Source organism: Rhinatrema bivittatum, chromosome 18 (genome assembly GCF_901001135.1).
Source record: "Rhinatrema bivittatum chromosome 18, aRhiBiv1.1, whole genome shotgun sequence".
NCBI classification, from domain to species: Eukaryota; Metazoa; Chordata; class Amphibia; order Gymnophiona; family Rhinatrematidae; genus Rhinatrema; species Rhinatrema bivittatum.
The window spans coordinates 36500951-36526038 of NC_042632.1; the positions used below are offsets into that span (position 1 = coordinate 36500951).

The 25088-nt window shown below is 42.1% G+C and overlaps 1 protein-coding gene across 1 annotated transcript in view; it reads right to left on the minus strand.

Moving 5' to 3' along the window:
- The window catches only part of TNIP1 (TNFAIP3 interacting protein 1), an 80163-nt gene that overhangs the window by 42471 nt on the left and 12604 nt on the right, over nt 1–25088 (minus strand). The window contains exon 2 of the mRNA XM_029583441.1: nt 6831–7001. Within this exon, the coding sequence (XP_029439301.1) occupies nt 6831–6963 (133 nt within the window). The 5' untranslated portion in view covers nt 6964–7001. The remainder of the gene's footprint in view (nt 1–6830; nt 7002–25088) is intronic.

Here is a 25088-nt window from a genome sequence, read left to right on the forward strand (position 1 = left end):
GTGTAAGGACAATTGTGCCTTCGGTGCTGAGGGCGTATGATCTGCTGATAAGCTGAGGATTCAGTTTCTGTTTCCAAATTATCTATTCCTTGCCAGACAGAAACCTGCCTGTGCTATTCCTTCGTCAGTCGGAAAATCTCCCCAGTAGGCAATGAGAGCCAAGACCAGAGTACTGGACCTTGGCTAAACAGAAAGATCTGCAAGTCAATCATTTTTCATCAGTTTTTTGTTTTTGAAAGGGACTATAATTTTGCTGGATTTTCATTCATAAATAGAGAGCTAGTTTGGAAACTTCCTGCGGAGCATCACCGCTATGCTGGAGATGAAAAGTTACTGTGTAAAAACAGATTTCTGCGCAGCTATCGGGTGATTTGAAGTTAATACCTGCTCAGTTTAATAGTTAACATCAGTATTTAAGCACTAGGGGATCAATATGCAAAGGGCTTAGGAGTCTAAGCCATCCCCTTTGAAAACAGATTAGAGTTGAGCAACTAAGTCTGTGTTTCTAAATTTCACCAACTACCTAAATTTAGGTTCCTAAAAAGTGAGCAGCTATAAGGATGGAATTAGGAGGTCCATTCAGTCACTGTCTGGATAGCAACGTTAGCCGGATAAACCTATCTGGCTAACTCTGGGGGTATATTCAGTAGTGCAGCTGCACTATTCAACGTAACAGGCTATTTTACATTTAGCTGTATAACATTATCCTGTTAGCCAGCCATCTGACCTAAAGTTAAGTCATCTGGCTAACTAAGGGGGTCGTTTTCTATCCCTATTGCACGCGAAAAGGGACTTTTGGTGTGCGATAGATAGGGATGGAGTTGGGGCGGAGTCGGCATCGGAAGAGGAGAAGTCGGGGCGGACGCAGCTGGTGGTGAAAAGGTAAGACCCCTTATCGCCGCCAGTAGCACGCCACCTTTCACGGTGGCGTTATCGGGTGCGAAAGCCGGCAGCGATAATACCGTGGAGGTGCGATCGCTGCCGGCTTTCGCAGGCCCCCCCCCCCCCCCAGTTACCGCGGGATTCAAAGAGCTCTGCGATATTAGAAAATCCAGCCCTAAGCTGGCTAACTCAAATCCTCCCAGTTTTGCCCCTGGAAGCCCCTAACTTAGCCGGCTAAATTCTAGCTGCCTAACTTATTAGCTGGCTAAGTTCTCAAATATCCGTTTAGCTAAATAACTTCAGAACCATTTAGGAGGGTAAATCGGGGTATGGGGTCTCTAGGTGCTTCACTGCAAGCTAGGGATGTACAGTGTGTGTGTCTAAGGGGGGGGGACTAGTACTATTTTGGGGGGGGGTCTGTTTAATGTTTTCTTCAGTTGTTTACCAAACTACAACAACCACCAAAAAAATTTTTTTTTTAAAAACCCCAAACAAATCCAAACTGATTAAAACAAACAAACCAACCCTAAACATATTGGGCCTCCCCAGGCCACTCCAACTCCCATTCCCAGCATAAATTTAAACCCAGTTCATGGACCAGGGCCCACTGTGGCTTCCCCAGGACCCTCCTGCCTGCTCTTCATTCAAAATGTGCTTTGGCCAAGGAGCTCTCGTGTACCCCATTTCTAGGACCTTGAAAAATGGTGCCCATCCACCTGAAGAATGGCACAGAGGTGACAGAACGTCGGTGCCTTCCTCCGGCGCAGCTGGTGCCATTTTGTCGTATGGCTGCACGTGGTTAGCCACTGTGTGTTATGTGGAGGATGGGGCTTCACAACAAGCCCTCTCTTACCCCCTTACCCTCCCCATCTACAACCCCAACCTGAACCTTCCCAACCCACCTGGAATCACTCAAATGCCCAGAGCCGCCTGCTTGTTTTTGGCAAATTTGGTGGGAGGGGGTGGAGAGGCTCTTTGCCCAACAACATTTACGGGGACTTTGCAGGGTGGATAATGGGGCCTTGTGGCCCAAAAGGATTTAATAATATCGGCTACTTAACTGGCTTTATTCTAAATATACCCAGTTAAGGTCAAAAGGTTATCTGGGTGCATGTACCTAGTACATTGAACAGGAAACCTATTTTTTATTTTATTTATTTATATTCCACACTTTGTGACTGGATTACATTCAGGCACAGTATTTCTCTGTCCCTGGAAGGTTTCCAATCTAACTTTAGCCAGGTAACGTTTCTGCTCCCCAGCTTACTGAATGTGGATTTTAATCTATGCAAAATGTGTGTCCTCAGTAACTATGGAAGAGGTAGCTTGAACTTGTGTGGTCCTCAAGCTGAGCACCTGCCGGACAAAACAGGCCACCTCTTCCATTTTGAGCTCATTTTCTCACAGCAACATGGAGCCGCCCCTTCCCCCCCCCCCAGCTCAGCACCCAGGGCAGTCACCCTCCCTTCTTACCCACTTGCAATGCCCCTGACCTCAAGGACCATGCCACCCCTGCATTAAAATGGCCTGCTGTTAACTTGGAAAAAAAGGACACATCTAGAGCTCCAAATTCCGTCCTGCAGTAACCAGTTGTTGAATAACTAGTTCACGTGAACCTTTGTTAAAAGTAAACCATAGATTTAATCATCATCCACATTCAAAGTCAAGGTGCATTGAGCCTGAACTACACTCAGGCTGGCCTTCAGGATCGCAGACATTTAGCTCTCTTTTAGTGAATATTTTTATTACATGGTATTGTATGAAAGAAACATCTTGTCCTTCCACATTTTCGTAGACAATATGTGGCAGGTTTCGCATCATCCAGTACAACTGGTTCCCCAACTGGTTCTCGTTACTTCTGTATGTTTACCTGGACAAGACAATCCTTCACCAGTATAAACAGTGCATGTCCAGAGGAACTGTGTGCATGACAATCAGCATGCTGCCACCTCTACTTAAGAGAGCATTCACTGCTAGTTTGCTTCGGAGAGTTAAACTCTGTCAGAGGTTTATTGATGGAGGGCAATTCACCACAAGTAGCAGATAATCATGAACCTATAAATAAAGATGGATATCATATAATCTAACGAAGTGGGGAATATTGAATATTTAGTTATAAATCTTCCAACTCAGAATGTTATGGGCTTGATGGTGGTCTACCAACCTTCATCAGCCATACGTGATCTGACAGTTTTATTTCAGGATCTGCATTATTACATAAGGAGTTACTTTTGCAAGGAGAGTTTAATCTTCATATTGGCCTCTTCATTGGGGAGATCCGTGAAGTTATCATCGCTGTTAAATGATTTCAGTTTTATAGGGTTGGTCAAGGATTCCAACTCACATGAAAATTCAGTGTTGAGATCTAATTTTTTAATTTTTTTTTGCCCATTGTAAACTGATAAGATTGCTTCTGCCCCCTCCCTCCTGGACAGACCATTTTCTAGTAAAGTTTCAATAGAATAAACATTGTAATTTCAGTTATTAAGACTCCAACTGTTTGAGTTACTGGGACAAACCAGAGATTTGAATATTTTGTTTTGCTGTCCAGCTAAATTGTGGCTGGATATAACTTAACAGCACAAAATTTAGCCAGGTAAAGAAGACAGTGATGGAGTGTGGTTACATTTTAGCAGGCGAGAGATATAATTAGCCAGGTAAGTCTGGTTAGAAAAATACTTGACCTAAAGCTATCTGCTAACATTAACTGTGAATATTCAGTGGAACACGTATCCAGGTATGGTCCATTGAATATCTGTGTAAAGGCAGTTATTCAGGTTAACCTTCTCACTCAGCAGCTTCCTGCATATCAACCTCCATTTGATAAGAAATTAAAAAAAAATTGTCTTATAAAAAGCCCAACAAATTCATAGACTGAGTTTAGCTGCCTACCTTTTGAAACAATGGTGGATTCCTGGAATAGGATTCTAGAATAGGAACGGACAAACTACAGACCATGGACCAGAAGCGGCCCATCACCCTGTTTAATGTGACTCATCTAACCTCCCGCTGGTATTCCAGCGCCAGAAAGGAAGGGGGGAATCCAGCAGGTTACTGTCGGACATGGACTTTTTAAAACGAGGGCAATATTTAACAAGGCAGCAAACAGTTAAATCAGTTACATTTTAGGCCTGTGACTTCTCTGACCAAACTAACCAGATAAGATATAAAAGTACTAGTTGGATAAACCGAAGCCCCCATGCTGCCTCCCATTTTAACTGGTTAAATTTTAAACTGACTTACCTACTTAAAAAATGTTTACGCCGAGAGGAACAGGAAATAAAAAAAACAAAAAACAACTTTGTTTTTATCTGGCTAACCTCAAAGTTATCAATAAATCAAGATGTGGAACAGCGCTGTTCTATCACTGTGAACCGTAATTTATCAACTTGCTCTTATGGGTTTAATTGGTATTATAATGATGAATTTCTGAGCCTACACATCAATTGGTATGAATGGCTTTTTATCTCACTTCAATTAATCCTTCTTACAAACTCTTTATGAGAAAACAAATTGTTTTTGAAGAGGGTTGAAAGTTTCATATACTCGTGTAGGCGTCCCTGCACCTTGATGCAAATTATAATCATTAACTTCCAACCTCCTCCTTGTGTGAATTCTTTAAAAATATGCTAAATTTAAGATTAAGAATGTTGCCTCTTGGATGTCACATAACACTTTTGGGACATTGTTTTGTCTTTTTTTACAATCTAAACATTTTTAAAGAATTCACACAAGGAGGAGGTTGGAAGTTAATGATTATAATTTGCATCAATATGCAGGGGCGCCTACACGGAGTATATGAAACTTTCAACCCTCTTAAAAAAAAATTTTTTTTTCTCATAAAGAGTTTGTAAGATGGATTAATTGAAGTGAGATAAAAAGCCATTCATACCAATTGATGTGTAGGCTCAGAAATTCATCATTATAATACCAATTAAATTGGAGTGGAGGAGTAGCCTAGCTGTTAGAACAGAGCGCTATGAACCAGGAGACCAGGGTTTGAGTCCTGCTGTTGCTCATTGTGACCTTGGACAAGTCACTTTACCCTCCATTGCCTCAGGTACAAACTTTGCTTAAGGTACGCGCGTAACCCTTTTAAAAACGCCCCTGCACACGCCGAGCCTATTTTGCATAGGCTCAGCAGCGCGCACAAGCCCCGGGACGCACGTGGGGCTTGCAAAAAGGGGTGGTCAGGGGCGTGGCCTGTGTCGGGGCCTGCCGCGCCAGCAGACAGCCGGCGCGCATAAGATACTACTGTCTCCGCGCAGTAGTAACTTTTCAAATAAAGGTAGGGGGGGTCCAGATAGGGCCGGGGGGTGGGTTAAGTGGGGGATGGGAGGGGAAGGTGCGGGGGTGGAAGGAAAGTTCCCTTCGAGGCCGCTCCGAGTTCAGAGTGGCCTCGGAGGGAACAGGTAGTGCGCGCAGGGCTCAGCAGGCGCAAGTTGCACAAATGTGCACCTCCTTGCGTGCGCCGACCCTGGATTTTATAAGATACGCGCGTATCTTATAAAATTATAAAATCCAGCGTACTTTTGTTTGTGCCTGGTGCGCGAACAAAAGTTCGCGCGCGCGTAGATTTATAAAATCTACCCCTTAGATTGTAAGCCCTCTGGGGATAGGGAATATGTACAGTACCTGAATGTAATCCACTTTGAAGCACTGAAAAAAGTGCAAAAAGCCGAATATAAATCTAAATAAATAAACATAAGAGCAAGTTGATAAATTACAGTTCACAGTGAAAGAACAGCGCTGTTCCATGTCTTGATTTATTGATAATTTACATATCACTGTCAGGTGGTGTTGATATTTTTAGGTTTAACCTCAAATTTAGCCATACAAGCCCTTCTGAATGTTGACTTTTCTGTGTTTAAATATAGCTTGGCAATTACAGGGGTAATTTTCAAAAAGATTTATGCACGTAAAAATAGCATATAGTGCAGTAATTTTCAAAAGCCCATTTACACACTTAAAGTGTCTTTACGTGTTTAAAACCCATTGACAATTCGATAGCACGTATTAGGAAACTTCGTCCATTTCTGTCTGGGGCAGATTTAGCAACTATGAAATATACATTAAATCACAACCATGATCGACTACTGCCACTTGCTAGACTGGAGGCTGCTACACAATGTTCTCAAGAGTGTACAGCTTGTCCAGACCAAAGCTGGCAAAAGATCTTAACAGGTACAATATCAGGAGATGGGGGGAGAGGAAATCATGCTATACTTATTCTGGAGGAGCATCACTGGTCCCCCACTACAGTGTCAAGTGTAGTTTAAAAATGGAATTCATCAAATTCAAAATGTCTGAATCGAAAAGGATCGTATTTATCCAATTTACTGATGTCATATGTAACAAGCAGAAATTTAGTTTCATTTCCTTTGGTTGCAGAGCTTACTGTGATTCATAGGTCAGTATGTAGCATTACTGAGCCAACATTATGTAACTGGGCTACTTCTGGACGTTCGTTCCAGAACCAGTTATTGACTTTAAATGCTTCCTCAAAAAGGCATCAATTTTTACCCAGACTTCTATATTTGGCTGCTCTTAGACTGCTGGCTATCCTTTAAGCTAGTTGTCCTGATGGAGACCGAGAGGTAGGAAATGTAACTCTCACAGTAAATTATGGTTCTTCTTAGATGTTTATCTTATTTAATTACCTTATTATATTGTTTTTAATTTGGCTGTATTATGATTTTATGACTTTGTTTTTAATTTGAGGCTTGTATTATTTTATGATTTTATCTCTAACTTGCATTGAAGCTCTCAGGTTGGAAGGCGAGAGAGAAAAAAAATTAGAGTTGAGTGGTAACTTCTTATTACGTTCACAGATCAAGGGGTCAGTTAATACCTGCACCTACATGAGGGTTACAGGACTCTACTACCCTGGAAAAAGGGAGGGGTCCACAAGCAAAGCCAATATCACTCAATGATTTTTTATAAAGTACCTAGACATTTAATCCCCTTCATCTTTTCCTTTAACATGGCATTCTCCTCCACCAGTCGCTCAAATGCTGCCGCTGTCATCTCCTCCTTCCTTCCACCAGGGTCATAAATCCGAAAAGGTCCTCTCCCTTCCATCTGTGCTGCTTATTCTTCTGTTTCCTTTGCACTCTTCACTAAAAGAGAAAGAGGATAAATCAAGGCCACCTCACTTACCGGTCCTACTTTCAACCAAACAGTGAAAATGCACGATGAATTGGGGAATCTGTAACACATGCAATTCATGAGAAAGATTTTCTCCTAAGTCTTCCAAAGTATGACTCCAGTCTTTACTTATGTTTGTCTACCACTTCCCTCAAAAGTGTCCCAAAGCTACTCTGACAAAATGACAAAAGCATCACCAATCTTGTATTTCCAAAAACCAGTCTTGATGTATGTTGTAAATACTAAGACTGTTGTAGCAACCAAGAAACTAATTCCACACTTGAAAAAACTTCTGCAAAAAACAAAACAAAACCCAAACTCCTAACTATTTTCTTTGGTACGTCCTTTGCCTGATATGAAATACCTAGAAAGGGACTTTGAACCTCAACCACACTTTCACTTTAAGCAGGAGTACAATGTTTGTTGCTATACTAACAGGAAAAACTAGATACTTTTTGAGGTTGAACATAAGACCTATCACACTGGGTCAGATGGTAGTGGTTTATGGACTTTACCTCCAAGAACTTGTCCAAATTGGTTTTTTTTTTAATGCAGCTGCACTAATAGTTTTCATCACATCCTCTGTCAACAAATTCCAGAGCTTGATTATGCATTAAGTAAAAAAATATGCTCCTATTAGTTTTAAATGTATAACCTAGTAACTTTGTGTGCCCCTAGTCTTTTTACTTTTTAATCAGTGGTTTACTTGTTACATGCCACTCATTTTATAGACATATCGCCCCTCAGCTGTCTCTTCTCTTCAAGCTTCTTTTCAAGTTCTCTCTTTGCCTTCTTTACATAAGAACATGCCATATTGGGTCAGACCAAGGGTCCATCAAGCCCAGCATCCTGTTTCCAACGGAGGCCAATCCAAGTCACAAGTACCGGGCAAGTACCCAAAAACTAAGTCTATTCCATGTTAGCCACTGCTATTACTAGCAACGGTATTTTCTAAGTCAACTTAATTAATACCAGGTAATGGACTTCTCCTCCAAGAACTTATCCAATCCTTTTTTAAACACAGCTATACTAACTGCACTAACCACATCCTCTGGCAACAAATTCCAGAGTTTAATTGTGCGTTGAGTAAAAAAAGAACTTTCTCCGATTAGTTTTAAATGTGCCCCATGCTAACTTCATGGAGTGTCCCCTAGTCTTTCTATTATCTGAAAGAGTAAATAACCGATTCACATCTACTCGTTCAAGACCTCTCATGATTTTAAACATCTCTATCATATCATATTCTTTATCAATGCTTTGCATCTAGCTTGCCAGTGCTTATGCTGTTTCCTGATTTCTTCATTCAGATCCCATTGCTTGAACAATGTTTTTAGCTACTATAGACTCTCTCACCTCACCTTTTAACCATTTGACTTCCTTCCACCTTTTCTAATCTGGTCTGGACTTCTAGGATGGTATTTTTAAACAACGCCCATGCCTGATGTAAACTCTTAACCTTTGCAGCTGCTCCTGAGTTTTTCCTAACCATTTTCCTCATTTTATCAGTCACCTTTTTGAAAGTTAAATATTGTGATAACTTTCACCAACAAAAAGTGTTTTTATACATTACATAGATGGGTTCAGCTCTTAAATATGGACAAAAAAAGGTCATGTCTTCTTTTGTTTAATATACTTCCTGTTATGCCTTTTGCTCAATTGTTAAAAATCTTGCATTTTGAGCTTTTGTAAACCGTTATGATGGCTTTACCGAATGACGGTCTATAAAACTCAACAAATAAATAAATAAATAAATAAATGTGAATTTTGGTTTGAGATTGAAGGCACAATTGATGAAATTCAGTTGATCAGGAATGGAAACAGCAACAGTGGAGAAGCTGTGGCAGTCACATGTGGCAGCCAAGGTAACAGAGCCAGTACCACACAGAGTTCTCCCTTCTCTTGCACATGTGTGTCTGAACACTCCGTTTTAAAGTTTGGAAGAGAGACAGATGGAGCTTTCAGTGCTTCCTTAGATCTTCTATTGGCCATGCGAGTCCTTGTCCTTGTCCACATTGCCTGCTGCATGGAGGCTGGTGTGCCACAGATCAGTGTTGTTAATGCAAGTATGCCTTGGAATTAAAAAGGTAAAGGAAATACTGAACTAAAAAGGAATTTGCAATAATTTAACCATTTTCAAACAATTTTTTCGAGAAGAGAATGATATATATAAATTTTATTGGCGTACAAGAGGATTAAGATCACTTGTTGATGATATTATTGTCAATAAGAACCAATCTTTCTAGGTTAGAGATACAAGGGCCCATGGAGGCTGTGGTATCTATTCAGATCACTATTTTGAGGCTTCAGAAATAGGAAAACTGACAAGATGGATAAAACAGAAAAGTTAAGACACAAAAATGGAAGAGAAGTTTATAAGGTATATTTGTTACAAGAAGAGAGCATTAAAAGACTGTTTGAAAACAGGCTCATTTAAAAGTCATTTACCAAAACTGCCTACCCTACACGCATAGGGCCTGCATGAATGTAAATTTACCTGCAGTGAGCGGAGCATTCCCAGAGGTGGTTTGTACTTAACATGCATGCTTTTCAAGTTTTCAAAAATAAAAGTGTGTGTAGGAGCGGAGGAGGTGTTGTGTGGGGGAAGGAAAATCAAGGCGTTTCATATCAGTGCTCTATAAATCTATCAGGGTAGAATTGTTTGAGTCAGAAATGCGTCCAAAACTGATACAATAGTGGAATGTAGATTTGAATACAAATTGGGATGCTAAAAATCTGGAAATCTATATGAAAAAGATCTAGGAAAATCATGATGTGTTGCAAGGGATAGGAAGCACTGGATAAGCTACTGAATCGCTTGTATCATACTCCAATTTTCTTTGCAAAAATCAGCAACAGTGATCAAGAGAGTGCTGGCAGGGATGTGGTAAAAGAAGGAACGTATAGACATATGTGATGGAATTGTTCTCATGTGCCAAGATTCTGGGCAGAAGTTAGGGAGTAACATTTATTTAGGCATTTTATATACAGTCGTTTCAGAATGAGATCACAGCGGTTTACAAAAATCAGCGTTCATATTCTTAGTCAAGAATTACATTCTGTTCCAGCATTCAAAATCTAGGTCAGCATCACAGCAGATATATATGTTTTAAGTTCATACTCTTGGTCAACACGACTGCAGATTTATGGACTACTTCATACGTTTTCAGTCGACATTACAGCAAATGCAGATTCTGGTCCTATTACCTCTACAATGTACATCATTCATTACTCATTGCTCACTTCACTACAATTATCTCTGATCCAAAAAGGAATGGAGGGTAAAATGGAAAATATCACATTGTCTCTGTGTCAAGCCAAGGTACAACTGCGCCCCTCCCCTCCCCCATCTAAACAAACAAAAAAAAAGTGCAGAGCAGGGCAACAAAAATTATAAAGGAGATGGGACAGCTCCCTTATGATGAGAGGCTGAGAGGGGGACATGATATGATTTTTATAAAATCATGAGTGGAGTGGGTAAATCAAGGACAGTTATTTATACTTTCAAAGAAACTAAAAATCAGATTTAAAACAAAATTTCAGAAAGGGCTTTTTCACCCAGCACACAATCAAGCTGCGAAATCTGTTGGCAGAGGATGCGGTCAAGGTGAGAGGTCTATTGTGGGGAGGGGAGGTGCACAACAAGCCCCAGCCCCTATAGTTTTTTGTTTTTTATTTTTTTAAACTGAGATGGCAGGCACTTGGGAGAAAAGGCAGCAGGGTCATCTCAGCAATGCTGAATCTTTGGGGCTCGGCTGGGAAACTGGTTAGGGCTTGTAGATCACGCAATCTTATTATTTTATTTTATTTTTTTTAAACAGCACTTCGTCACCTGAATGCAGTTAGTTATCCGGGAACACTTTCTGAAACATCTAGAGAGAGTTTGCCAAATAACTTTGATATTCCGAGTTAGGCTGATAAAAGTTAACTTTTAGCCAGATAAGCAAGGGAAATATTCAGAAAGTAGCCATTTAGATGGATAACTTGTGAGATAAAGCAATGGGGCCAGATGGGCTGCATCAGAGGATTTTAAGGGAGCTAAGAGAAGTCCTGGCAGCTCCACTGGCCGACCTTTCCAGTGCTTCTTTAGAGTGAACTGGAGACGGGGGTTCCTCAAAAAACAAGTGAAAGCAAGGAACTACTGTTCATTTAGTCTGACCTCCTTGGTGAGTAAATGAATAGAATCACTGCTAAAACAAAGAAAATCCAATGAATTACAAGATCTGAGGCAGCATGGCTTTACCAGAGACAAGTACAGTTTTGCAAGGTGGCTTATAAATAAACTGAGCACCCTTGGGATAAGCCCTAAAATGACTGAGAGTTAGAAACTGGTTGAGTGGGAGGCAACAAAAGGACAGTGGTAAATGGAGTTCACACCAACAAAAACTCTTTTTCTTTTTTTCTGCTGATCATTCTTCTCCCTATGCACCTCCTTCACCTATTAGACCACCTTGAGACCTTAAGGGACGATCACCCCTAGATCCCACTCTTGTTTTGAGTATAGCATTTCACCCCCTTGCTTTTTTTTTTTTGCAACCCAAATGTTTGACTGCATTTTTTGGCATTTCATTTTAGCTGCCAGATTTTAGACCATTCCTCAAGTTTTACACCCTATCCGTCTTCATGTTTTCCTCACCTTTCTGGCTGACTACTTTGTTGCAGATTTTGGTATCATGCACAAAGAGACAAAAAACTTTTCCCCAATCGTCTTTCCGCATTATCGCTTACAAAAACATTAAAGAGCCGGTCCAAAGACTGAACCCTGCAGCCTGCCACTAGTAACACTGCTTTCGAGACCTCATTTGGAATACTGTGCATAGCTGAAGACCATACGTTCAAAAGGATTTAAACCAGATGGAGTCAGTCCAGTGATCTCCATACGATCACTGGACTGATACATGAAGATACATGGAGATCACTGGACATGATACATGAAGACGGATCTGGGGAGAATCTAAACATGTATACCTAGAAGAAAGTTGGGATAGGGGAGATATGATGATAGAGACATTTAAATACCTACAAGGTATTAATACACAGGGGGTGGGCCTTTTTCAATGGAAAGGAAGCTCTGGAATGATGGGTGAGATGAGGGAGGGAGAAAGGGTATTGCAAGGAAATATTTCTTTATAGAAATGGTGGTGGATGGCTGGAACATATTAGATACGCCTTATGGTATTTTCCTGCCATTAGGTTTGTTTGCTCCTAGAAGCTACTCATGTAACTGCTAAACAAAAATGTTCCCCATATGAAATAACTCATTTTTAGTAACCAGAACAAAAAAGTGTGTTACATATGAAAATTTCTCAGCTCTTTAACACACAAAGCAAAATGGCATTCACTAGACTGCATTCAGCAACACTTGTACTGTCCCTTTCCCCATCGCTTTGCTGTCAAGCATAAGCCTTTACCGTGGAAGCCACAGACCAAATTATACTATAGTCAAGAGAGTAAATGTCTTCTGTCCACTGTCTGTGTCTGTCTGTACATTTCAGTTAGCCGTCTTGGAGCAGGGACCTTTCAGATACGTTTAACAAAAGCGGGTAGGGAAATGTTCTTTTACCCCTGAGCTTCAAAAAAAAAACCCAAAACCCCCCACAGTTCTTGCTATTATGGGGGAATTTGCTGGTCTAGGAAGTTACAGCCAAATGCTATTTATATCAATAGAAAAGAAAATATTTTTAGGAAGAAGACACAGGCTGCTTTTGACACCGGAATTTCTGCAGAGACAAGAACACTACTGGAAATAATCCATCATTTATCTACAAAAAAAAAGAGAGAGAGACACGGGGTAGGTAGCAAGCCAACACCATCCTGCCAATTTGCCTCAAGCTCACTCTGAAGAAACCATCTCTAAGAGAGTCAACTCTCCATGCTTACTCAATCCTTGGCCTCTACTAAGATTCCCAATAGAGAGGGTCAGTTTTCATAATAGTTTTTAGTGATACAGGCAGCAGTCTACTAGGAAATATACTGGTACAGTACTACCAAGTTACTTCACATAGGTCACCGAATGACTCAGCATTTTGGTCACTACTAATCTGAGCCAAGATTTGAACTGGCAGCCTACAGTTAAAAGGCATTGGATCTTTGTGCCAAGGATTGCCAAAACGATGTTTCACAATGTTCCTAAAGCCATCATGTTTAATGCTGACCATCCTAACACCATGTGAGCCTCGTTGTTGAGATCTCCATTGGCTGCCAGGTATGAATATACATAAAAAATTGCCAAGACCCGTCTTCTCAAGATAGCAGAAAGGAATCAAGTTTGGATTAGATGGACACTATCATGTGACTATACATTAAACTCCATCGCATGATGAGTTCATCCCAAGACATGGCCCCACTGACATTCAAAGTCTGAAAGCGCACACACATTACAACCCCATGTCAGGAAACCATCAGAGACTGGGTGCATGCCCAAGCAGTCTAACTCCATAAAATCATATTTTCATGGTATTGCCTTTTAGTCCAGGCTATTACCAGACAGTAAGAGGCCAATTCTCAGAGCCATTTATATTGGTAAATTAGCTTGTCTGAAAATTTTCCTCCACAAAGTTGCTAGAAGTACGTGTGGTCTTCCACCGCACATGTGCTTTTAGCTGGGCTAACACAAGTGAGTTCTTGTGGCCATGTTTAAATGTGGGGAGTAAAACAGTGCATGCACTTGACTTTTGCAAAGTACACACGCTATTTACTCCCTCTTGGTTGCCTGCGCAAACAGCAGATGCTAAGCATGCAGCCGCTTTTTTTTTTTTTTAGCACAGATTGTAATGCTAATGTTCAAACAGAAAACACCACATGGTTTCCACGGAAAGATCAACTGTAATGTATGTGGGATAAAAATGCCCTGTACATTGTAAATAATGTGGGCTGCTCAAAATAGAATAAAATGGTCATAGAAAAAAAATGTAGAATACAAGCAATATAATTGGGAAATTAAATGCAAGACCTATTGCTTGCATGGGGCTGATATACCAAGCTTGGAATATGAAAAGTAAAAAAAAAAAAACCAAAAACCTGCAACAGACACGACAAATCTACTAGGACTGGAGATTTTTTGTAATACTAGACAAATCTCAGCGCTCATGACTACACTGGGGTCATGTGTTCAGCTCACCTTACCTAGGAGAGAGGCCGACCATAATGTCATCTTTCCAAAACTGGTTTCTTACTCTTGCATTTTTCAAAGGGGCATAGACACTGCCCTCAGAAGTTTTCCAGTGTTGGCATGAAGGCTTGACACGCTTGCATGTTCTCAAGCTGCTGATGTTTCAAGGCTCAGTCCTGTGACCTTTTTACAGCAGGTCCCAGGAGTCATGGTTTCTTTCAATGTACTTAAAATGAAAGTGCTGACGGACAGTTAAAAATGTCAAGGAAACCGAGTCTAATCTTCACTCCAACCGTATGAACCCTGATTGAACCCTAGCCTTGCTCTTGCCATCTCAAAACGAAAGCAAAAGCCACCAGGTTTTGTTTATTTCTGTGTGAAATGGAATTTTTTAACACTCTTTTCATGGGAGGTTTAAGCTGCCTGTTTTGATAGTCGTTACGTCATCGTGTCCCCCTGGTAGGGTCATATTGTACAGGTTCTCAACCAAATGGCCAAAAGAAAAAAAAAATCACAGCAGGCCTCACATTTTTTTTTCCTCATTTTGGCAATGGTCGTTACATCACTGGGTCACTAGTAGTGTCAGGAAAGAGGACATTAACCCCTGCATGTGGTACAGGTTCTCGGTCTCAGCCAAAAGACCAAGAAGGGACCATCTTCAGCTCATAACTCAGACCCTTGTGCTTGAATCTTAGCCAAAAAGGTCAAATAGTACTCTGCTTCAGTTTTATAATCATCCACAGTCCAAGAGGTCACCAGCAACTTCAATATTTTATAAAAGAGAGAAAAAAAAAGTCTGAGGATTGGGGACTGTTTTGTTACACTATAGGGGTAATTTTCAAAACTATGAGGACTGTTGCCAAGTTCATGGGTACTTCCCCTCCCCACCCCCATGGACTTTGCCCCAATTCTCAGAAAAAATATCCATAAAATTTCCCTTTGAAAATTGCCCAAGGGGAAAAAAAAAAGTCCCACAGAGATTTCACCTTCACGGAAAAAGCATGCACTCAATTTTGAAAATGCAAAACAATCACGTTGATGCCTTCAGTGACCTAATCCTTCCTCTGACTCCACCTACTTTTCCTGTAGGTAAAAGGTATGTGTACTGTTGAACCTCTATGTGATTTATATTCTCCTCTTCAGGCACTATAGATATTACCCTGTTCTCAGAGGGCTCACAATCTGTTTGTACTTGAGGCAATGGAGGGTGAAATGACTTGCCCAAGGTCACAAGTGGGATTTGAACCCTGGCTTCCCTGGTTCACAGCTCAATGCTCTAACCCAGGGGTCGGGAACCCATGGCTCGCGAGCCAGATATGGCTCTTTTGAGGGCTGCATCTGGCTCGCAGACACGTGTCGCCATACTTCGCGGTTCCCCGCTGACCCAGCTGCTCCCCGGTCCTCCGCCGCCCGGGCTTAAAATGCTGTCAGCCCGGGCGGAACGCGGCAGGACAGCTGGAGTCAGCGGCACCGGCGTGCTCTCTTCTCCTCCCCCCCCCCCCCGCGGCCCGGAAGAGGAAGTGGAGAGCATCGGGTGCCTGCGCGGGAAGAAGAGACCACACTAGCGTGGTCTCTTCTTCCGCGCAGGCACCCGATGCTCACCACTTCCTCTTCCGGGCCGCGGGGGGGAGGAGAAGAGAGCACGCCGACTGGAGTCATCCGGGTGCCTGCGCGGGAGTCATCGGGTGTCAGCCGGGTGCCAGCGCTGGAGTCATCGGGTGCCTGCGCGGGTCTTCGCGCGCAGGCACCCGATGCTCTCCACTTCCTCTTCCGGGCCGCGGGAAGAAGAGAGCACGCCGGTGCTCTCTTCTTCCCGCGGCCCGGAAGAGGAAGTGGAGAGCATCGGGTGCCTGCGCGGGAAGAAGACTGCAGCGCGGCTCGGAGGAAAATGAAAATCTTCAACCGCGGCCGATGGGACTCCGCCTTCGCCTCCGCGAGGGCTGAAAATGAAGGAGGTTAGCGTTGGGAGGTGGCTGCTGCTGCTGCCGCGAGTTCCCGGGGGGGGGGGGGGGGGAGAGAGAGAGTGAATGAGCGATCAAGCATGTGTGTTTGAGATCCTGTGTGTGTGAGTGAGAGATTGCATGTATGTGAATGATTGAGAGCCTGTATATGTGAAAGAGAGTATGTCTGTGATTGAGATCCTGCCTGTGAGAGAGAGAGCATGAATGTAAGTTTACCATTGGGAACCTGTATGTGTAAGTTTGTGATTGAAAACCTGTTTGTTTGAAAGAGTATGTGTGTATGATTGAGATCCTTTGTGTGTGAGAGAGATCATGTGTATGTATGATTAAGAGCCTGTGTGTATAAGTAAGAGAGAGATCATGTGTGTCTGTGTCTGATTGACAGCTGGTTTAGGTGATGGAGCATGTGAGTATGTGATTGAGAGCCTGTGTTTAAATGAGAGAGAGAGACCATGTGTGTCTGTGTGATTGAGAGCTGATTTAGGTGAGGGAGCATGTGAGTATGTGATTGAGAGCCTGTGTTTAAATGAGAGAGAGAGAGACCATGTGTGTCTGTGTGTGATTGAGAGCTGATTTAGGTGAGGGAGCATGTGAGTATGTGATTGAGAGCCTGTGTGTAAATGAGAGAAAGAGAGGACATGTTTGTAAGCATGTGAATGAGAGTCTGTGTGTGAGAGAAAAAGACAGCATGTATTTATGTGATTGAAAGCCTGTGTGTGTGTAAGCGTGAAAAGATAGACAGCATGTGTGTAAATGTGTAATTAAGAGCCTATATAAGTGAGAGAGAAAAAACATTTGTATATGTGAGTGACTGAGAGCATGTGTGTATAGGTGTGTCATTGAGAGCCAGTGTGAGAGAGAGCGCTGGTATGTGACTGAGAGAGGAGAAAGTTCCAAGCAAACCACCCCACCTCCTGCTAATTCAGAACAATCTCAGGACACCTGGATATCAAACGTTCCCAGGTATGCAGAGCAAAAAAAATTTTGTATCCTTATTATTTTTCATTACTGGATCTTTGTGTCTGCTATTTTGAAATATTTTGTTGGTATCTGGAAATGTTTTATATGAGTTTTTAATTATTGGATATTCCACTCATCAGCTGTTTCGAAATATGTTCTTTTTGTTAGTACAGTTTTACTGCTGATGATTTTATATTTCTTGATTTGTTTTATAAGGATGTGTGATGTTTCTTTTTCCTTTGTTACACTGCATACAGAGACTCTGGCTTGTTGCAGTTTCCAATTCAGTTTTTTCTGCATGCTTCTTGTTATGCGTTTTGGTCTCTTTATTCTATGTTAGGTGAGGGACAGCACGTGATTCAGGTGAGGTTTTCTGCTGGCGTGTAGTTTCTGTGTAGGACTCTATAGCAGCCTGACTTGGTCCGTTTTCCTAATAGGAGATGTATTGGTGTCTTAAGGCCTGGTGTAATATTTTCAGAGACTTATTGTACTTTAAAAGTGTGATCTTACATAAAATGCACACATTTACTTGTATTTAGTTTTAAACATATTGTATGGCTCTCATGGAATTACATTTTAAAATATGTGGCGTTTATGGCTCTCTCAGCCAAAAAGGTTCCTGACCCCTGCTCTAACCGCTAGGCTACTCTCTAGGGATGTGAATAGTGGTTTGTTTGTTTTTTTTATAATGAATTGAAATACCGTAGCCAACAAGAAACGAACACTTTTTTTTGTTAGTGCGCGCTAACTCCCATAAGCGTGCACTAAGCCGAAAAACGATTTTATACTAAAAAAAAAAAAGACGATCCGTGGGAAATGAGATTTTCCCGCGGCCACACGAACCCGAAAGCGCAAACGATCGGGCACCCGATGCACATCCCTACTACTCTGCCACTCCCAGGTAAATGGCTTTTGATAATTGCCCTCCCTATTATTATCTGCAATTTGTTACAGTGCGAAGTATTAAAAATGCACAATAAAGGTCAGCCAGATGCACTAATAGGAGAGCTTAGAGCTCCCTGCATGAATAGAACTGAGCTCACAGGAAGAGTACTGTGTTTACTTGCACGACTGTTTGACAATATGCTCACTTACACAGAAGACTGCAGATAAAAAACAGTTGGCCCATCCAGCCTGCCCAGTTTTTCTGGTTTACACAGCTAAGGATGCATCCCAGCTGCCCAAGCTGGATTGTTTGAGAGATCACTCTTACCTAAGTCAGTTTGTGTTATCCTCCCTGAGCAGATGAGCATCCTTAATCCAACACAGTCTCTCCCACCTACCACGTCTTACCATCAAGTTTCGCAACGCCCTGTCATCTGGTTCCCTATATCCTTGTGGCCTTGCTGGATGGTAATTGGCCATCAATAACAATCTTTTCTGGATAACCTGAGTACCACAGAGTAGCTAAATGGGAGAGGAGCAAGAGAACAAGTTGGACAAGGCTCATTTATAGACTGGATATTGCAGCAAAAGAGAGTTTGGCTTGGGGATGAGAGAGACAAGCTTTTTTTTTTTGGCAAGGGCAAATTAGAGAGAGCAAAAGCTAGGCTTAGTTTATTGGTATAAAAAAAAGAGTAGGGGCAAAAAGACTAGAAAAAAAATCTGTTAGAAATCTGGAAAAAAAAAAAAATAAATTAGGATTTGAACACTAATTTGGAATTTCTGCCATCCAGAAATGGTTGAGAATCTCATGGGAGAGGTGAAGACAAAGGCTGGGAAGAACAGATAGTACAGCAGTGTTGACCGTCTGGCAGTCTCTCTGGGGGAAGAACAGACTGTACAGAGTTCCCAAATGAGAAGAACAAGGGAACAGTGCACAGGAACATTGCCTTCCTCTCAGTAACTTAGAAAAAAAAAAAAAAAAAGTCTGGAGGGGATTTCTTTTATTATTGAAGGGACTTTCAAAAAGATGTTTGGAAAGAAATACAATAGATGCACAAAAAGCTTGCGTTGACCGCCCTCCGACATGTCAATACAGGAATTCTAAGAATTCTGAAGCCCACAGTTAAGCCGAAGCATCGTGTTTTCAGTCTAAACTTTTCAGTCTAAACTTAACGCAACACACCTCACCCTCTACACAGACATCTCTCCCCCCTTTCATCCCTCCCCGACACTCCCTTCCCCCACCCACCCCTCTCTTCCCTCCCTTCCTCCCAACCCTCCCTCTACCCTTAATCCTAAATTATTTTTATCAACAAGTCATTATGTACATATGTTATATACTATAATCTATTGTTCCATGTACTTCTGTTATTATTCTGTTATAATTTGTTATAATTGTTACCATGTTAAAATGTAAAATAGGGCCGATCTAGCCCTATTCCTTTAGTTATCTGGAAACCGATGTGATATCTCGATCGAATGTCGGTATATAAAAGAAATTAAATAAATAAATAAATAAATACCTATAAACATATCTCACTGTGTGACGTATGGGCAACGCCAACCTGTCCACGATGTAATTTATGCGCATCAAGGTTAAAAACTGCATCACCAAAGCAATCCTAAATTTTGCCACCGGCAATACAAACATCAGGATTTTACAGTCTCACAATCATAGGGAACATAAGCAGAAAAATGACCAAAAAGAGGGTGATTTTCAACAGACTGCATGCAGGTACACAGCTGGAATATTCAAAAGCAGATTGATGAACACATGTGCCGGTCCACACGCGGGCATGCGTCCAGAAAGTTACACCTATGCATATATTACATGCAAAATTTAAAAACATGCGTGTTATTGCTTTCTCCGCACTCCCTGGAACATGGAGCATAAGTTCCGCTCGTATTTTCCCCCCACATAACCACCCCCAAGATAATTTTCAGTTTAAGCACATTAATCTTTTTGAAAAAATTACCCCTAAAAGATTTATACAGTAAAATCAAATATTTTTTTCATTTTATCCTTATATTTAAGTACAAATCTCCAAAATCCCTGCTCTTGTGGGCTATGTTAATATTACATTTCTAATTTAGTTTGGGGGTAACTAGAACAAGCCCATACTATACAAAATTGCTGTTCTAAATTTACACTTCCTTTTGGCAGTGTCCTTGTGAATGCTGGCAATATAAAGCAGGCAGGTGCAACAGGAGACAATATCATAGCATCTATTGCCTTCATCAGTCTGCAATATGTGATGTAAAAGAAGTAGTTTACAGTATGCTATCAGCCTGTTGGTTTGTTTCTTGTTGGAATGACTGTATTTTTGTGCCAACTTGATTTTATAGTCTTGTTTGCGAGCCACCAGGAGCAATATTTTGCATATGGTGGGTTATAAATGTAAATAAAAATAATGCTTCTTGGGAACCTTCCTGCCTCATAAGAGTGGCGTCACCTAGATCCTGTTGGAGTCATTATCACAGCCATTATCACTGAAGTGGATACCCTAGAAACGTAAGGAAGTGCGAACCAACACAAAAATTACTTCAGTAGCGGGTGGGCCTTCATTTGCAATGAAATAAGAAATATCATTCATAAGAACATGCCAAGGGTCCATCAAGCCCAGCATCCTGTTTCCAACAGTGGCCAATCCAGGCCGTAAGAACCTGGCAATTACCCAAAAACTAAGAAGATCCCATGTTCCTGTTGCTAGTAATAGCAGTGGCTATTTTCTAAGTCAACTTAATTAATAGCAGGTAATGGACTTCTCCTCCAAGAACTTATCCAATCCGTTTTTAAACACAGCTATACTAACTGCACTAACCACATCCTCTGGCAACAAATTCCAGAGCTTTATTGTGCATTGAGTGAAAAAGAATTTTCTCCGATTAATCTTAAATGTGTTACTTGCTAACTTCATGGAATAACTACTTATCTGGCTAACTGGGGCAGCTGAACAGGACCAATATTCAGCTTCTCCCTCTTAACCAGTTAAGTCCCTACTTATCTGGCTAAGCAATGCTGAATATTGGCTTCTTCGTTCATAAAGCACTGGTTATCTCAACTCTTCTCTACGGTTGTGAGTCTTAGGTTGGGTATAGAAGACAACTAGAAAACCAGAGTATAGCATTGGCATGTATTCCAGAAGACCCTCAACACAGGGTGGAAGGGTTGCTGCATTAATTGCTAGTGTCCTTATGGAAGCTCTGATCATCTGGCCCAACTGCGGTGGAGTGAGCATTGCGTACACATGCCTGATGCACATTTGCCAAAACAACTGCTGTATGTTCAATTTGCTAAGCGTGACAGAATAAGAGACACAGCCTCTTACTGCTGCTATAGAAAGAACTACTGTGACAGGTATGCCAAGGAGAAATGTCTGATGCTACAACAATCACCACCGTGCCACTAAGTCAACCGGACATACAGGCTTTGGTTTCTAACATCTAGGTGCTCCTGTCTGGAAGACACCGATTGATTGAGATGAAACTCGCCCACAATTTGAGTGATGATAAAAGTGCAGAGAATATTGCTAATAGGAGTGCCCGAGTGAATTGCCTGGACAAGTCCAATGGGATCTTGAGAACTTGCAGGGATAAGAGATTACAGATAGGGAAGGTCATGCCATGGAAATGGACTTCCTTATAAAATCTTGCTCCGCTCAATATTTGCCTTTAGTAAATGTAAGCCTTGCCATCCTGTGACTCTGCTGTCGGGGTGACCAAGACTGAGTGTAAGAAAGGGAACAAGAGCACAAAGGGTGCAAGTGGTGGTGGTGGGTGGCAGGTTTGAAGCCTGTAACGGTCATCCAAGGATAATGCAGCCACTAGACTAGAAATATTGGCAGCCTGTGTTTTGGCAACAGCTATCTTCTCTTCCTCGTCACCTAAACTGCTTACTTAGGTGAAAAATGTCAGATTTCATTGTGGGTGTTCACAAATGAAGTTTGTAACTGCATAGAAATTAGCTTATCAGTCAAATCGGCCTCCTGATGCTTGTGTTTGCTTAATACCTCCTCATAGCTCAGTCTTTGTTCTTCAAACTGAGCTGTAATCTTTTCTGTTCCTCTATTTTTATCTGTCAATTCACAGAGGTGCTGGGACCATGATTTCATAACATTTACAAATAACCAAAATTGCAGCTGCCCTTTGACCCTTCCTGTCTCTAGAAGCAGAAAAATCAATATTAGTTTAGTTTACAGATCCTGCGTTCCACATCTGAGAACGAATAAATATCTATTGCCACATCTGCCGCCTATTGGTTTATTATCACTTGGCAGTTGCCGTCTCTTTTTGCCGACTGTCTAATTTCAATGGCAACTCGGGATAAGGGTAGGTGATGGAAATTAAAAAAAAAAAAAAAAAAAAAAAAGAATCCTGGATCTTTGAGGAAAACCGTATAGCCCTGGATGCAGAAAAAAAAAATCCAGAAAAAGAAGATAGCCAACTACTATGCAGCAAGCATGGTTCAATCTTTTCCTCTTATAACTCCTGAAACATCTGTCTACACCAGTGGTTCTCAACAGGTGTGTGTCGGGACAGGCTGCTGGGTCACGAGGTCCCGGGAGGTGTGTGTCGCAGGGCCAGCAGATGGCTGCCTCCTTAATCAGCCCGGCTGGGAGTTGGTTGTCTTCTCTCACTTCCTTCTCTTCTTTCTGGCTCAGTGGGAGGCTGTTTCCTCCTTCACCCAGATCAGAGCGAGACATTGCCAGCTCCTGCTGTTCTGGGCCCCGAATGGGATGCAAACGTTAAATCTTCCCCTGCTGAGTCTGGGAGTGACGCTGCTGCTGATCTCTTCCCCCTGTGGAGGGTGGGGTGGGGGGGGGGGGAGGAAGAGGTTGGGGAAGCTGGGCAGGGATGTGAGTAGATGATTGAAAGGAAGTAATTGGGAAAAGTGAAGGATGATGGAGCAATGGAAGGGGAGTGATGGGTGCAGGAGTCATCAAATGTCAGTTTGGGGAATGTGCATGTCTTCTCTCTTTGTACTTTGCTTAGGTTAGGGTGGATATGTATTTCCGTTTCTAGCTCTCCAGTTTTGCACTGCATGCACAATGGCTTTTGAAGCTTCCATTCCAGTTTGTGGCTCCACATTTGTAATTTGTGGTCTTTTATTCTGTATTTATTGAAGGTCGGATCTGTTTGTGTGACTGAGGAGAGGTATTTTACTAGTAGGTAGGGATTTATATCAATCTTCTTTGTTGCATTTTCTCATTAGGACATGCACGGGTGCTGCACTGCTGCCTTTTCATTGGAAGGGCTATTGCTGTTTGAGTTCTTGGAATTAGTGTTGTAATGGTATGGAACGTTTCCTACACATGTGCTGAGTGGGGTTTTTTTTTTCCAGGTTTTGTTTGTATTTTGCAATGCGCCTGGTAGTAAAGGAGTTTGTGTTTCTATTACTGAGATAGCACCAGAATATCTTTTTTTATATAACGAGTTGTATTTGAAATATCCTGGTTTTGTTCTGCATCCATTGTATGGGGTTGGGGATGGGTGGGTGCAGAGTATATGTTTACATTGAGCCCTGTGATGGTCAAGTGTGTCACGCCTGTAGGCATTACCTGCCAGGTGTGTCCCAACAGGAAAAAAAAAAAAAAAAAGTTGAGAACCACGGGTCTACACATTTGTAGTTCAAGAATTGGACTTTTCAGTCATTTGAGAGCTCACATAAAATAACTAACTGCTTTCCAGAAGGAGATCATCCTCACTTGCAGGCCGATACAGTACAGTGCGCTCTGACGGAGCTCACTGTTAGCCGGCATTTGGACGCGCGTTTGACGTGCTAGCTTTACAACCCTTATTCAGTAAGGGGTAATAGCGCGTCCAAAACGCGCGTCTAACCCCCCTGAACCTAATAGCGCCCGCAACATGCAAATGCATGTTGATGGCCCTATTAGGTATTCCCGTGCGATTCAGTAAGTAAAATGTGCAGCCAAGCCGCACATTTTACTTTCAGAAGTTAGCGCACTCAGCACATGTGAAGGAAACTTTCCATACCGTGACTTTTACTGTATCGGCCCGTTGGGAGTGGTTTTCACCACAGTATTAGCATGCTTACATCATTCTCAGACTTAAGCTAACTTGACATTTGGATTTAGGATCGTTATTCCCTAATTGCATCATGCTTAAAATATTCCCAGATTCCCTCGTGTGAAATCTGATAGAAGGCCCTGCCTTTCTAAAATTCTCAAACAAGAAACTTTCCATTGACACAGTAATAGAGCAAAGGAAGACTAAAAATAGCCCCTCCAGTCAGCCCAGCGTAACTGCTGCTTCCTGCTGGTTATCCCAATGCATCCCTGGAAGCACAGAGCAGTCACAGGCTGAACTGCCACGCCATGCAGGCTGCCCATGAAACAGTCCAAAGCAGATGAAAGCCTGAATGCTTTATTTTTTTTTTTTTGGCTTTACTCGGGGAAAGTATTTCTACCACGGCTCTGAAGTGCCTGCTTAAAGAAGAATCCCACTGTGCGAAGGACAGAATGTGGGGCACCGTTCCTGTTCTCCAAAACGTACATGTGCAGCTGGCGCTGGGCGGCTGGCGTCAGTGGAACGTTTGTTTACCTCGCACTGTGGTTAAGTGCTGAGCAGATGTTTGCTGCCCCGTTGCTAACATCAGCACGGTTTCCATGACAAAAGGATGCAAGTTGTGGGCCTGCGTCAAATCCACCAACAACAAATGGTTGGAAACAGGCTGAGGATCTTTTTTTTTTCCAGACATCTCTTGTTGTTTTCTGAGTTTTCCACTTTAATTAAAAGTATGACAAATGCCACTCATGCCCATGTGGAAACTGAGCTTTGTAATATAACTGACTGTGCTTTTAAAATAAAGCAACTGTGCTGTTTCTTCACTCCCCCCCCCCCCCCAATCAGTGCCGAGGATGCTGCTAGGGTTGCCACCTCATCCCAGGTTGATCCAGTCCGGTATTGCCCTGTTGCATGCATGGAGTTGTAGGTCTGATGGTCTCCCTCACTTCTCTTAGATGGTCAGAACTGCAACTCTATGCATGCATGCACTGGGACAAAAATCAGGACTGGATCAGCCTATTTGGTCAACATGGGGAGAGTTGGCAACCCAAGAGGCTGCAGAGGCAGTATTTACAGCCATGAGGAAGAGGGCACCTCAACCATCGCACAACAGTGCCACC